Source organism: Neopelma chrysocephalum, unplaced genomic scaffold (assembly GCF_003984885.1).
Source record: "Neopelma chrysocephalum unplaced genomic scaffold, ASM398488v2 Primary Assembly neopelma1_25, whole genome shotgun sequence".
Taxonomy (NCBI): Eukaryota; Metazoa; Chordata; class Aves; order Passeriformes; family Pipridae; genus Neopelma; species Neopelma chrysocephalum.
The window spans coordinates 16,150,401-16,163,018 of record NW_020897694.1 but is presented as its reverse complement, the minus strand read 5'-3'; the positions used below and the strand labels follow the sequence as shown (position 1 = coordinate 16,163,018).

At 36.5% G+C, this 12,618-nt stretch overlaps 1 protein-coding gene across 4 annotated transcripts in view; it reads right to left on the bottom strand.

The window, feature by feature from the left end:
* SCEL (sciellin) overlaps window positions 1-12,353 on the bottom strand; it is a 48,045-nt gene extending 35,692 nt beyond the window's left edge. The window contains exons 1-5 of one of the 4 annotated variants that reach the window (XM_027674599.1): window positions 12,065-12,353; window positions 5,819-5,894; window positions 1,969-2,086; window positions 1,268-1,330; window positions 891-959 (exon numbers count right to left, since the gene is read on the bottom strand). In XM_027674599.1, the coding sequence (XP_027530400.1) occupies window positions 891-959; window positions 1,268-1,330; window positions 1,969-2,086; window positions 5,819-5,861 (293 nt within the window). In that variant the 5' untranslated portion in view covers window positions 5,862-5,894; window positions 12,065-12,353. Of the gene's footprint in view, window positions 1-890; window positions 963-1,267; window positions 1,331-1,968; window positions 2,087-5,818; window positions 5,895-12,064 lie in introns of all 4 variants that reach the window. The other 3 variants (XM_027674600.1, XM_027674598.1, XM_027674601.1) reach the window with 3 other exon arrangements.
* Window positions 12,354-12,618: the final 265 nt, after the last annotated feature.

Genomic DNA, 12,618 nt, shown 5'->3' with positions numbered 1-12,618 from the left:
CAGATCAAAAAGACTAATATGGAAATACAAAAGATACAGAGAAGAGCAATATGTAAATTGCAGTTACGGAATGGCTTCCTCATGATGAATGAACAAATACAACAGGATTCACTGGGCTGTAGAAGAATAGACAGGGGTATGACACCACACAGATTTCTAGCCTATTCTTTTGCAACCTTATGTGGAGAAGGTAAATTTTATCTAACAATTTTGCATTGTATCTTACAGCAGTAGTAAGCATCATGAAATAAAATAACACGGTGCTAAGAAACAACCAAACAAGTGCACTTTTTCCACAGTATGTGTTTATGTGCGTGTGCTCATAGCATCAGCATGTTTTGGATTGCAAATGTTAATGGGGGCTGGATTTTGAAGATGCAACGCAGAAAGAATCTGCAAACACAAGCATGGTCATGTCTTAACAGAGGTCAGGGCTGAACAGAACATTCAAATTACATGAAAAGCATATGATTCTTATATTTGTACTGATCATGGTATGAAGTGGCAGAGAGGATTTGCAAAGAACAAGAGGTTTAGCCATGTTGTGCTTAACTATTAGAGATAAGACTTTGATTTATAGTTTGAAAAACAGAAAACTGGGAAGGAGTGGTTGTCATCTGTGGGAAGATACATGCATTTATAAGGACAAGAATACACAGAAATTATTACAGAAAAAAGAAGAACAAGATGTCAAAAGAACCTTTTCTCAAATGACATTTCCATTTGTCTCATTGAAAATTCATGCAAGAATCATACAAAGTCTTTTAATTAGATGATTAATAAATAACAAAACTTTAAAAAACCCACTGATTTCATTCATGCTTTCGTTTTTAAGACCTCTCACAGGTATGTGAATCACAAAATATAATACATCCAGAAAAAATCCCTACCTGTCCAAGGTGGTATCAGATCTGTATCGTCCAAGTACAGCTGTATGATCTTCCTTTTCATTTGTGCTACTGCTGTAAAAAAAAGTTAGAATGCCACATTGGTCATTGTTTTTATTAAACAACTCATCACAAAAGACCCAATATCTATGTCTTAAATTAAAGTATCATACAGGATTTCTGACCATCCAGGTGTCAATAGATCCAACCCTGCATTCATTGCAGTGATCAACTTAAGAATTATTGACACTGGAGTTGGATTTACAGTGGAAATACGTATAGACTAAAATTGAACAAAGTAAGCTCTTGCTATAAATAGGATATAATGAAAGATTTCTTTGGTAATATTATCAGAAAGGTGTTAAGATACTCTACCATACCTGTGTAGGCTATCTTGGGATTTGTATTGATTAAGCACAGCCCTTCCATAGTTTTCATCAGCACTTTGAGAGAAAGAAAAACAATGGTTAGTTAAAAATGAAGTATTAAAAACAGAGAACTTTTTCTTGGCAAAAGATTTGTCTTCAATCAGATTTCACGGCTGTCCACTACCACTGTGATTGCATCAGCTATAGATCTCTGCAGTAGAAGACTTCAGACATTTTGGAGTAAGGATTATGTCTTCCTACAAGCTGTTCATGGACCGTATAATGAGGGCATGGTCTCAAGGTGTTTTTTCTGCTGTAATGTAAGTCCTAGTTTACATTAGAGTAAACTTAATCTGATTCTCACTTAAGCTCCTTAAAAAAACTTGTCCAGGTTTATAATCTTCATGGTTGTAAAAAGTCAAATCATAGTCTTACAACCTAAATATGTGAAATGTGGGATTTTTCTCATAGAGCAGAAACCTGGCACCTCATTAAATACTCAGAGGTTGAAAGTCCCAAGGAAAAACATAATGAATATTCAGCAAACTAATACTTTCAAAAGGCAATCAATACCTCATCAAGATAAATAAATAAGAGTTATTTAATTCATCTAATTCCAGTTGATACCATCCATACAAAAATAGATACTCCAAGAAAATGTACATGGCATACTGAACTAAATGCAGAAGAAATGCATTTCATATTTTTCTTACCTTTCTTCTTCAGGCCTCTTCTTTATCCAGCTGTTATCTTGCAAAAGTGTCCGTCGTTTATTAATATCATGAGAAGCCTGTTGTCTGCTTTTAATTGCAACAGAGGGGCTCTTCTTATCTGCAAATGCAGAGAAACACGTCTTGAAAATGAACATGTGGAATAACTTTGGAAACCTCGAGTACTATTACAAAGGTTGAAATATGTAAAAGTTTAGCACAAATTGAATTTTCAGTTATCACACCTGTTTAATGAAGATTGTTGCCTTAATAAGTTTGTGGCTTCAACCTTGAAAAGACTGCAGAAGCTAGTTTACCAAACTAAATCAGTTTCATCCTTAATATGAAAGAGTTTTGTATATTTTTAATGTAAACAAATTTCACAGATCTGATAAAGGAGTTATGAAATTTACATACCACAGTAATCCCAGGAAAGTCAAACTAATGAATCCTGTTTCCTGGGGTGTAGTCTGTGGGTTTTATATTTCCAGATGTGTGACAGGATGCAAATTTTGAACGAAAGCTAATCTTGAGTTGACTACATGGTCCTCCAGCTACACCCAGCCCAACATATGTGGATTTTCATGTTTCTTGAAATGTCAGACTCCCTCTGAAGCTTTTTCCTTAATGGTTGAATGAATAGACTTTCTTTTCTAATGAGCTACTTAGTTTTACTGAACTTTAATAAAAGCGATACCTTTAAGATCTATATCTTTATGTCAAATTTAACTAAAATTGGTGCACAGTTTCAAAGGTTATTGGGAGAGACAGACAGACATGCACACTCGTGCTTTATGAACACAGAAGCCTTATTTACTTATGAAAACAATCTAAAATATCTTTGCCCAACAATGCTAATATTTAGTATATTGAAGAACTAACAATATGATGCTGACTTGATTTGGGAGATTTTAGATTCCTCTCTGTGTTAGAAAGCTGATGTTTATCTCCTTTTGTTTCCTTTTATGAGAATTTTGGCCCTTTTTTGCAAGAAAAAAATATGCAATGACCACTGTCCAGCATTCTCAGGGTTTTTTTCCCCAGCTAAGTTTCATATCATCAGCCTGTTTGAGGTGAGAGGAAATATTGTTGTGATATTTTAACATTCCCTTTTAAAATGAAAAGCTAGAAGTTCAGACCAAATGGAAATCCCATTTTTAATTGCAATATTTACCCTGAGTTTTTCCAGTCAAGAGGAGTAAAAAAATTAAATATGCAAAACCTTTATTAATACATCCAAATAATCAGTAAAATTAATGATGAAAAATACAGAGTTTCTCGGGTTTTCCTTTAGACACCTTCATGATTTTATACATAAATTCCTCACTTTGTGAGCATTCACACAAAAGGAGTGCAAGACCATCAGATTTCAGGAAACATCACTGTCTGGTGTTCAGCAAGGACATTTGACTGTAAAGACCAAGCTCCACAGAAAACGCAGTAAATAATATATCATTTGTCAAAGATGTGTTTTGGCATTCTGCTGTGATTTGTAAGAAAATGTAATTCTTACTTTTAGTACAAGAACTTCAGCTGTAGTGATAACATTAAAAAATGACGAATGGCTACAGTGACTGGAAGATGAAATAACAAAAAAGCACCAAAACATTTAAGTGACAATTGCCAAGATTGACTTTTTAAATACATTTTTCTCATGAAAGAAAAACACTGCAGTACAAAGATAAAATTCAGTCTAAAAATATATATCTGACTGTAACTCAAACTGTGTCTGCTCTTATTTGTTTATATTCACTGTACATATGTCCATACTGCCAAATGAAAGAAGGTCAGAGAAGGAATGAAAGGACTCATCAGTCATGCCTGCTTAGTTGCAAATGTTCTCTGGTTCTGTGTTGGACTTCCTCTCCCCAAGACTGAGTTGCTGGAGAAGTGGCAAAGGTTTAAGAAACACAGCTGTGATAGCACGGATATGTGCTTCTGTTTCTTGGCCTTGATGACAAGGTTTGGCTTTCTTTTTTTGAGCAGCATAGATGCAGCCCTTTGACAAATGACCAGGGACATTAAAGATGATGTTTTCAAGAATGTGCCAACAGTCACAGTAGATTAACAAAAAGTATTCTATCCTCACTTCATGATTTCTGCATTAGCCTGTTCACTCCCAATTGAGATAGTTCTTCTCTTAAAAAGATTTATTAAAATCTGACTTTAAAGACTTCAAAAAATGAAGGCATCCCAGGCTTGTCTGAATAGCTCCAGTGGCTCATTAGAATATCTGTTGAAATAAACACTTCTTGAAAACCAAAAAGAGGAAGGACCTTCACCAGTTTAAACAGTAACATCGTCTCATAGTCACTAGCAAGAATGAAGATAGTTTTAATTAGCCAACAAGATCATATGAAGTGCGTTTGCTATAAAAATGTATACCTTTCCGTTCTCATAAATATTTAGGTATTTTTAATTTGGTACAATCATTTGTATTGGAGGAAAAAAAAAAAGTTAATTTTTCAAAAGTAGGAAAAATGTGAGCTCAAGTTTATGAGTTCCAGAGAGAAAACTTCTCTACAGTAAGGATAGCTGATGGCAGCTAAAGGGGTGGAAATGATTCCAGCATTCTTTTCATTCTAATAGTTTTAGCCAAAGATGCTTTGATCTGTTTCCAATGCATTTTAATCTGTGCTCTTCTACTGTCAGCCATAACCTCCTCAGAATCTTGAAGAAAAACCTTAATGATATGAACATGACATAAACATTTCTATATAATCGAGAAGTACTCAGTATATATCCAACTATTAAAATTAACCATATATGTGACATATTGGCTTTTTTCCAATAGCAATTTAAGAAAGCTGTTATCACCCACCCAAAAAATCATTTGTATTTCACAGAAATCATGGTTTTTTAAACTGTTCGGTGCAAAAATTTTGGGAAACCTCCTATAAAGGCAGTAGCCAAGGGATATACACTGTTTTCTTGTCAAGAAATATTGCAAGCGTTTTGTTGCTGCCTGAGGCCCTGGCTTTGCTGAAGAGTACTGTTTTCTGGTCTAATGAATTTTCTCCCAAGCTTCAACTAAAAAATTAAACATAGATCTGATACAACAGTCCAGGTCACATGAGTGCAGACAGATGCAGCTTGTCCCTGTCTTAATTCAACAGTAAAAAGTTTATGTCCTCAACACAATAGAGCCAAGCAGCTCCTTGCTGTGGCTGCACTAACTTTGGTGTACTTAGGCCTGGCACATCCCACCCAAACCAGATCCACATGCATTTCAAAACATTTCGGTCTTTAGAAATATTTTTTAGGTTTCAGGAAAATGGAAAATATCATCATGTTTACAGTTTACCTCTGATCATTTCTCTGCATAGAAAGCAAACTCCAGCCCTCCTCAAGTTTTGTCCCTCCAGAGGAACAAACAATCCCATCAGACAATCATTAAATAGCTTTTCTCTCCCCTTGCCCTGTTCTAATTTTCCTCAGTTTCTCCTCATTTTCCCTGAGCGAGGCAAAGAGACGGTGCTGAGATCAATGAATCTGCCCACTGCCCTTCCAGCTACTGTGCTCCTGTGGGCTTTCCAGAACAACCACAGCCCTCGGCATGGGGAATCACCACCTTGCACCACACCACCTGGCTCCCCCACTCCACCACACAACACTGCTCAGTGGGATGTTCTGGCCTGAATCCCTGCCAGCAGCAGTTTGTGCACAACACCAATAGTCTGGCATCTGAAGTGGGTCGCACTGTGACTAATAACCATCCTGTCACCGCCGAAATGTGGTGGTGTGCCCAGTGAGGGAGCTGCGGGATGGGCATGGTGATACTTAGAAAGGAGGAAGGCCACGCCTCAGCCTCCAAGTGCCCTGGGAGCAGAAAATGGAGGAGACTCGGTATTACCGCTTTGATTTGGAGACTGTTTTCGTATACTGAAAGCTGACATTTGTTCCGTGGTGTGTTGTCCTTCTTTAGGAATCTAAAAGGAAACACGACAAAAAAGGAAGATATTAGGAATCGGCCCCAAAACAGCTCAACTTTGTTGTCCACTTCGACCACCTCCTTGAACAAGTTTAGTCTGACAGGGTGGAATGGCTTAGTGCTGGTTGCAGCCCTGCTCAGACCAAATCTGGGGCACAGTGGTAGCTTTTTCCTGCCTGGTAATGACTATGTGTGCTCCTGCCTTGTGCCTCTGCCTTTCACACTACCTGTCCTTTCTTTCCCTTTTTGGGACCATCTTCCCTGAGAACACACGGTGTGGTGAGAGCCTTCAGAGGGCCACACTGAGTAACGAAGAATGGGGTGAGGTGATAAGCTTAATGGGAAGACCATATCAGTCAGTGGCTTGGAGTGGCACCTGGAGCACAGCACAGCTCACCCAGCTCTGCTGATGGATCTCACAGCTACAGTGCTCAGCAGCTAATGCAAGGGGCCAGGACAGAGACAGTTCTACTGCTCTGCAACAGTTTTCCATTCACTGACTTCTTCCCTTATCTCAAATCAGGTTAAAAATATGAGCCTCCAAGACTGCCAATTTAAAAAAAAAAACAAAAACAAAACAAAACAAAAACAAACAAACAAACAAAAAAAAAAAAACCAAAAAAACCCCCCAAACAATTATTTGGGAGTTGAGCCACTCAGAAGATTTCATGTTTTCCTTTGAAACTGGATTGTGAATACCAGCTTTCCTAGAGAAAGCATCAAGCAGAACTTAATGACACTTCAATGACAAAAAATTCTCCCTTAAGTTAAAAACCCCCAATGCTGACATTGACTTAAGGGTATGGCCAAAACTAACACTCTTTAGCAAGTGGATTCCTTTTCGTAAAGCAGTGTTTTCCAAAACAATGTCAGGATGGAAAGCTGCCAACCAATTCCACTGTCAGACTACTAAGATTTACAGAAGCACCAAAAACCAGTTTTTGTGACAGCAGCAGCCCTTAAAAATCAGAAACATTACCAGTTCTCTGGGTGACACAGCTATTGTATTTTCCTTACTGCAGATGTAAAGTGTATTGCTCCCACACCTAAGATAGAGTGGATTGAGACTGAAGCCTGTGGCTCGCTCTTTACTGATGGGAAGGGAAGAAGATTTTGGAGTCTGGCAAAAGCAAATAATATTTGAGTATAACAGTTCACATGTATCTTATGTAGTTGTGAAATTCCAGATATTTATTGGAGTTTAAAATTCTGGCATGTTGATTGGAAAGCTCCAACCCACATTCTTGGTTTTTTAAGCGTAGGTGTTGGTATCAAAGAGGCATTGGCACAGTATATGTAGAAAACATGTGACTGCTGGATCTGATTCCCACACAATAAAAATTTGCTCGGGGCTATGATGAGCCATATTTATTTTGCAATTGGTCATGAAATATCTTTTAAAAATACTCATGTAAGAAGGTTTAAAACATATATGCACTGAATTTCCTAGAAACTGATCAGGTAGGTTAGAGTTTTAGATAGTGACCATTCTCACCATAAATTTTCCTGAACTGTCTCAAGGTGGTAGAGAGGTCTCTGATTTATTTATGTTCTCAGCTTAGCAACAGCTGTACATCTGATGCAGTCAGTCAGTCCTGGGATAATAGGCAGTTTGATATTTCAGAATATTTTACAAGCAATGAGAACTAGCACTTCTTCACCTCAAGAAGTAGTTTGTATAGAAGGAATTTGGAGTTATTTTCTAATAAGTACATTTAAACCCATGTGCTAAGGGAAATGAATTGCAAAACTTTGAAAAAGGAGACTTCTTTTGTGAAAATTAAGTGAAATGAGATCATTTTAAGACCTTGTTTAAAATACACATTTTGCAATTTAAATATTTAATACTGAAAATAACAGGAAACTGTTATGTAGACTTCCTGTTAGACTATAGTCCTCCTTCCTATGTATTTGTAATAGAAACTGAAATTTCTCACAGAACTGACAAGGAAGTATCAGAAACCTTTGTTAGAAATAAACAAAAAAACCTCAGGCGTTTGTTCTGAAATAAAAATTATGGCCAAAGTAAAAAATCCATACATTTTGAGGCTTGTCTTTAAAGTCTACAGATTACTACAAATGTATTAATGACACTGAGATCATGAAAAGTGACTATAAAGCGGGTTTGCAACTCCTAGTTATATTCATGCAAGACAAAAGAAAGTCCAGCAAGTGTGTTTCTTTCATCCTCCTTAATTTAATTAAAACTATGTTTTGTCTCTTGTTCTATATTCATTTTTTAATGGTTTAAGGGCAAAACAATATTTCTGTTGCACGTGTGTACAGCATCCAGAATAAACTGCTACCTAGTCTCCCAACCCAAAAGTAGTATACATAAATGAATATAAAAACCAGGCACACTCCCTTTTACAGTGAGGACTGAAAATGTTCCGGGTATTCTGAAATTTTAAACCCAGGCATTTTAGTCCTACAGAATACTGCCATGTTGTCCTCAAGGCTTGCTTCATGCTTCTGAACTTTCAAGTTGTATATCAAAGATTGATCCATTAAAATTTAAAATGCAAATTAAAAGTTACTGCAGTCTGTAGCACAGACAATCAAGAATCATCAGAGTAAGACTTAAATTTTAGGATCTTAGAAATTAAAAGATTCTTGCATAAAGAGGCAGGATACAGCTCATCAAAGCATTTTTTGAACTGTGTATCTGTATATTTGGAAAGGGGAATGGACAAAAGATTACGAAGATCACATTAGTTTAAAAATTCCAGCTAATAAAGATGTAAAACTGTCACATTGTTCACACAGGTCAGTGAACATCTTATCTTCAGCCCACAGGTAGATTTCAAAAAAAGTTTTTAACTTTGTGAGAAAGAGGAATTATAGGTTTCTATAGTATACTATAGTAGTAAATTTAGTTCAGGCATTCTTAATAGGATCTCAACCACTGAAACAAAACAACTCGGCTGGAATGCAAAACGAAAACAAACAGGAATGCAGCTCCAGTGTAATTTGAATTTAAAAACAGCGTCAAGAAACTTTGAAAGAAAATTAAAACTGCCCCAGCCAGTCCAGTGAGCAGTTCCCAGATGGTTTTAAGATGTGCCAGTCCTGGATTCAGACCCTCACCAATTTTTGGAGAAACCCAAATATAATCCCAAAGAAATTCAGAAAAAATTTCAGACATAACTTCAGGGAAAGTCAAATGCCCCTCCAACCTGAAAGGAAGTTATTCCAAAAGCAGCACAGGTCTCTAATTCTATTTTTATCACAAATATCTGTATTCACACTTTTACATCTCCTTTCCACCTCCTGCAGTGACTGATCAGCAGAATACCTCAGGCCTGCCTTAAATTCTGAAAGCTAGATCTTCTAGTTTTCAGATAGTCTGAACACACCCATTCTTCCTTCACAGATCCCTTTTGCCTCCTTTCTTCTGCTCTTGGCTGTAGCTTCCTATGTGATGAGGCTTCACATATATGCATAGCTGTATTTAAAAAAATACAAAAGAATGATACAAGCATCTCCTGTAAGATTCATATTTCCCACATCAGACCGAACTAGTTGGAACAAACTAGTCTGTGTTCTTTGGCTTCTAGCTACGACAGTGATTAAGACCTTATTTATAAATATTCTGTTTATATGCATTTTTTTAATAAACAATATTTATTTTCACAGCTTAGAGACAAGAAGCACTGCATATATGCTGTATAATAAGTAATTCAACATAGTAAATGTTGAAGGGGGGGTGTGAGAGGGACACCTTCTTCTCTTAAAAGTCAAAACATTTGGTTTTATGCTGAGGTTTTTCATATAAAGCTTTGCCAAATGCAAATGCCTAAAATGTCAAACTTCTCAGTATTATTAATTAACTGGGTGATACAAAAAGTGGTAACTGAACAACCAGTTTAAAACAAAAATGTTTCAGAATTTTCCTGACGTCCAACTTCTCATGCTGCATTGCTAAAGCAGCCTGGACTGTAAAGAAGCAGCTGAGTTCGGTGTGTCCACATGAAACACCAGTTGGAACTAGCAGGTTCCTTATATATGGCTCTACACAACCACAGCTTGCTGACTACTCTTTGCTACATGTCCTTCAAGTTCTAGCTTTTCAAAAGTATCTATTATTTGCCATATGGAAAAGAAAATAGACATATATACTTTTTTCTTTGTTTATCCCAAATATGAAACTTGCCACCAAAATTTCATCTTCTTGAAGAAATATTCTGTTCTGAAATAAACTGAACATTCAGTATCTTTTTAGTGAAGCTCAAAATTTTAGAACTATTGCATTAGAAATGAAGACTTGCTTCAGCTCTACTTTTCCATTTGCTTTGTTTTCCACTGAACCCTTAATGTTAATTCTATAGTACATGGCTTATCTTTCATTTATATGAGATGAATGTGGAGAATATGACATTTTAAAGAAAAGGACATTTGGTCTTAGTTATAGTTATGAAACACACAACAGTATTTCCTTGCTTTCACTTAACACCTTTCATGTCAGCAAACCTTTTTATTTTCTCCATCATTTCTCTTGAATACAATAAGTGTGAGCAAGCAACTGATTAAAATAATTCTGACTTTATACAGGATGAAGATCTCCAAGCCTTAAAACTAAGGCACTGGGGAGACACATCATTAAAGTTGTTCTTCTAGATAGGGATCCATAGGTGTGCGAGGTAAAATCTTTCTGCTTTAGAAGTCAATACCAATTTTGCTGTTCTCTACGTCCATCATTGCCCCTCTCAGATATCAAAGTGCTGTGACTGGGCTATCGGATCTGGCTACCTACACTTAAACTCAAGTAAGAATTTGTGTTCCTTGATTCCAGATAAAGGTTGTTTTGCAAATCACCATCACAGCCAGACCGAGTCAGTGCTGTGCCATCCTTCATACATCCAAACTTGTTATTTCAGATGAGACTATGATCTCTTCAAATAGCATTAAAGGTCCACTCTGTGAGGTGCAGGTCTATACATATAACTGATTCTCTACTTTCTTCCCTACAGAATTGGCACTGGTGATTCTATTTGTTTGGCAATTAGTTAGTCTTTTTGTCTTTTTGCTGAAATTACGTTTAAAAATAACTAAATTTATTTTACAGACATTAAAGCATAATAAAAGTATGTTCTTAGATTGATTTTTTTTTTCCCAAGAGTTATGTATCAGAACAATAGCCATATAGTATATTTGTGAACTTCTGCAATTAATACATTGGGTTTAAATGATTATTTTACTCTACAGTTTTGGCCACAGAAATAATAGCAACTCTCACAGAAAATAAAAACACGTATATGTGAGAAAAAGAGAAAACAAGGTTGGAATAGGCAAGGTAGGACTAGAGAACACGTGAATGTATGACAGAAATCATTCATCTTTGTAGCTGAAAGAGCTCTCAAAACTGGTTTTTCAAGATGTGGGCGGAGGAGATTCTGTTTTGAAAGAAGCTTTGGAACTGTCATTAAAATCAGCTGCAAAGTCAGAACACAAATCTGTATGTATTTTCAAATTAGAAATGCATGATCAGTTTCAGATGTAGTGGTTTGGGTTTTTTTTTTAATAAAGTGTAGAAGAGGAGGTAATCATTTCATTTATTCAACTATGTCATTCATTTTCCTAGATTTTTGGTGAAGAACACATCCTGTCTATACATGGGTTCAGCTAATTGTATAGATAAGTCATTGTATCAAAGTAGAATGCTCTTCCTTTTGCAAAGGTGCAAATGAAAGTGAACACTTGCTAATTGTTTTTTGCCAAAATAGTAAACTTCAAGCAAATTCAAGTAAAGGAGAAAAGAGTAAATACTCTTTAATTTTAGATAAAAATTACAAAGAAAGAATAAACTAACAATAAAATTAACCAAAGAGCAAAACTGACATTTAAATAGCTATTCATCAAAATTGGTCTGAACAGTGAGTTTGTCATCAGAGAATTAGCATTACGGTAAAATACAATTAGCAATATAATGTAAATAATGAAGTAATTGAGATGATAGAGCCAGGAGAAGTCAGAAAGATCCAGGAAATCTGAACACCTAAACTGTAAAACTTCTAGACCTGGATTTTTATAGACAAGTTCTCCACACTTCTTGAAAATCAGATTCTCTGAAGTGGGATCCTGAATTGGACACAAGGAAGTCACAGAACATCTGAAAATGTGGGACTTTCCCTACATGTTATATAAAGCCAGAAGAGTAAACATCCTTACCTAGGTATGGTAGAAGTTAGTGTCCTAGCGTGGCTCAGTGTGGTTAGTCAACCTGGAGAGAGCTGGAAGTGAGGCACAGTCAAAGCAGACAGAGAGCTGAATTGTCGTTCCCCATCCAGCTGTCTGAAAACTCAAGAGATTTCTCCTTCAGAGGCTGAGTCACTTAAGGAGGAGGTAGGAGGTGTGGAAAAGGGTGGCACCTAGTAGAAATACCAGATCAATTAAAAGTACGGGTGAGTTGTTTTGCTTCTGTGCTTGCTGTGCTTTTCAAGTGCAGTAGGGCTGGGTTTCACAAAATGAACTGCTTTAACAGACCTTGAAACAGAAAACCAAGTGATTACCATTTGGAAAAATATACTATAGTCATTTTGATTTTCCACATATATGTTGCAGAGCTGTAGGGCCTCCTCTCAGCTATAGGGTTTCAGGTATTTACACAGGTGAACAAGAAGGAGCACTATATTTCACCAAAGAAAAATTCTGGATAAGTGTTACATGGGGAACACACACTGGAATCTGATCTGCATAAAGCATTTGCACTGTTTGAGTACGTG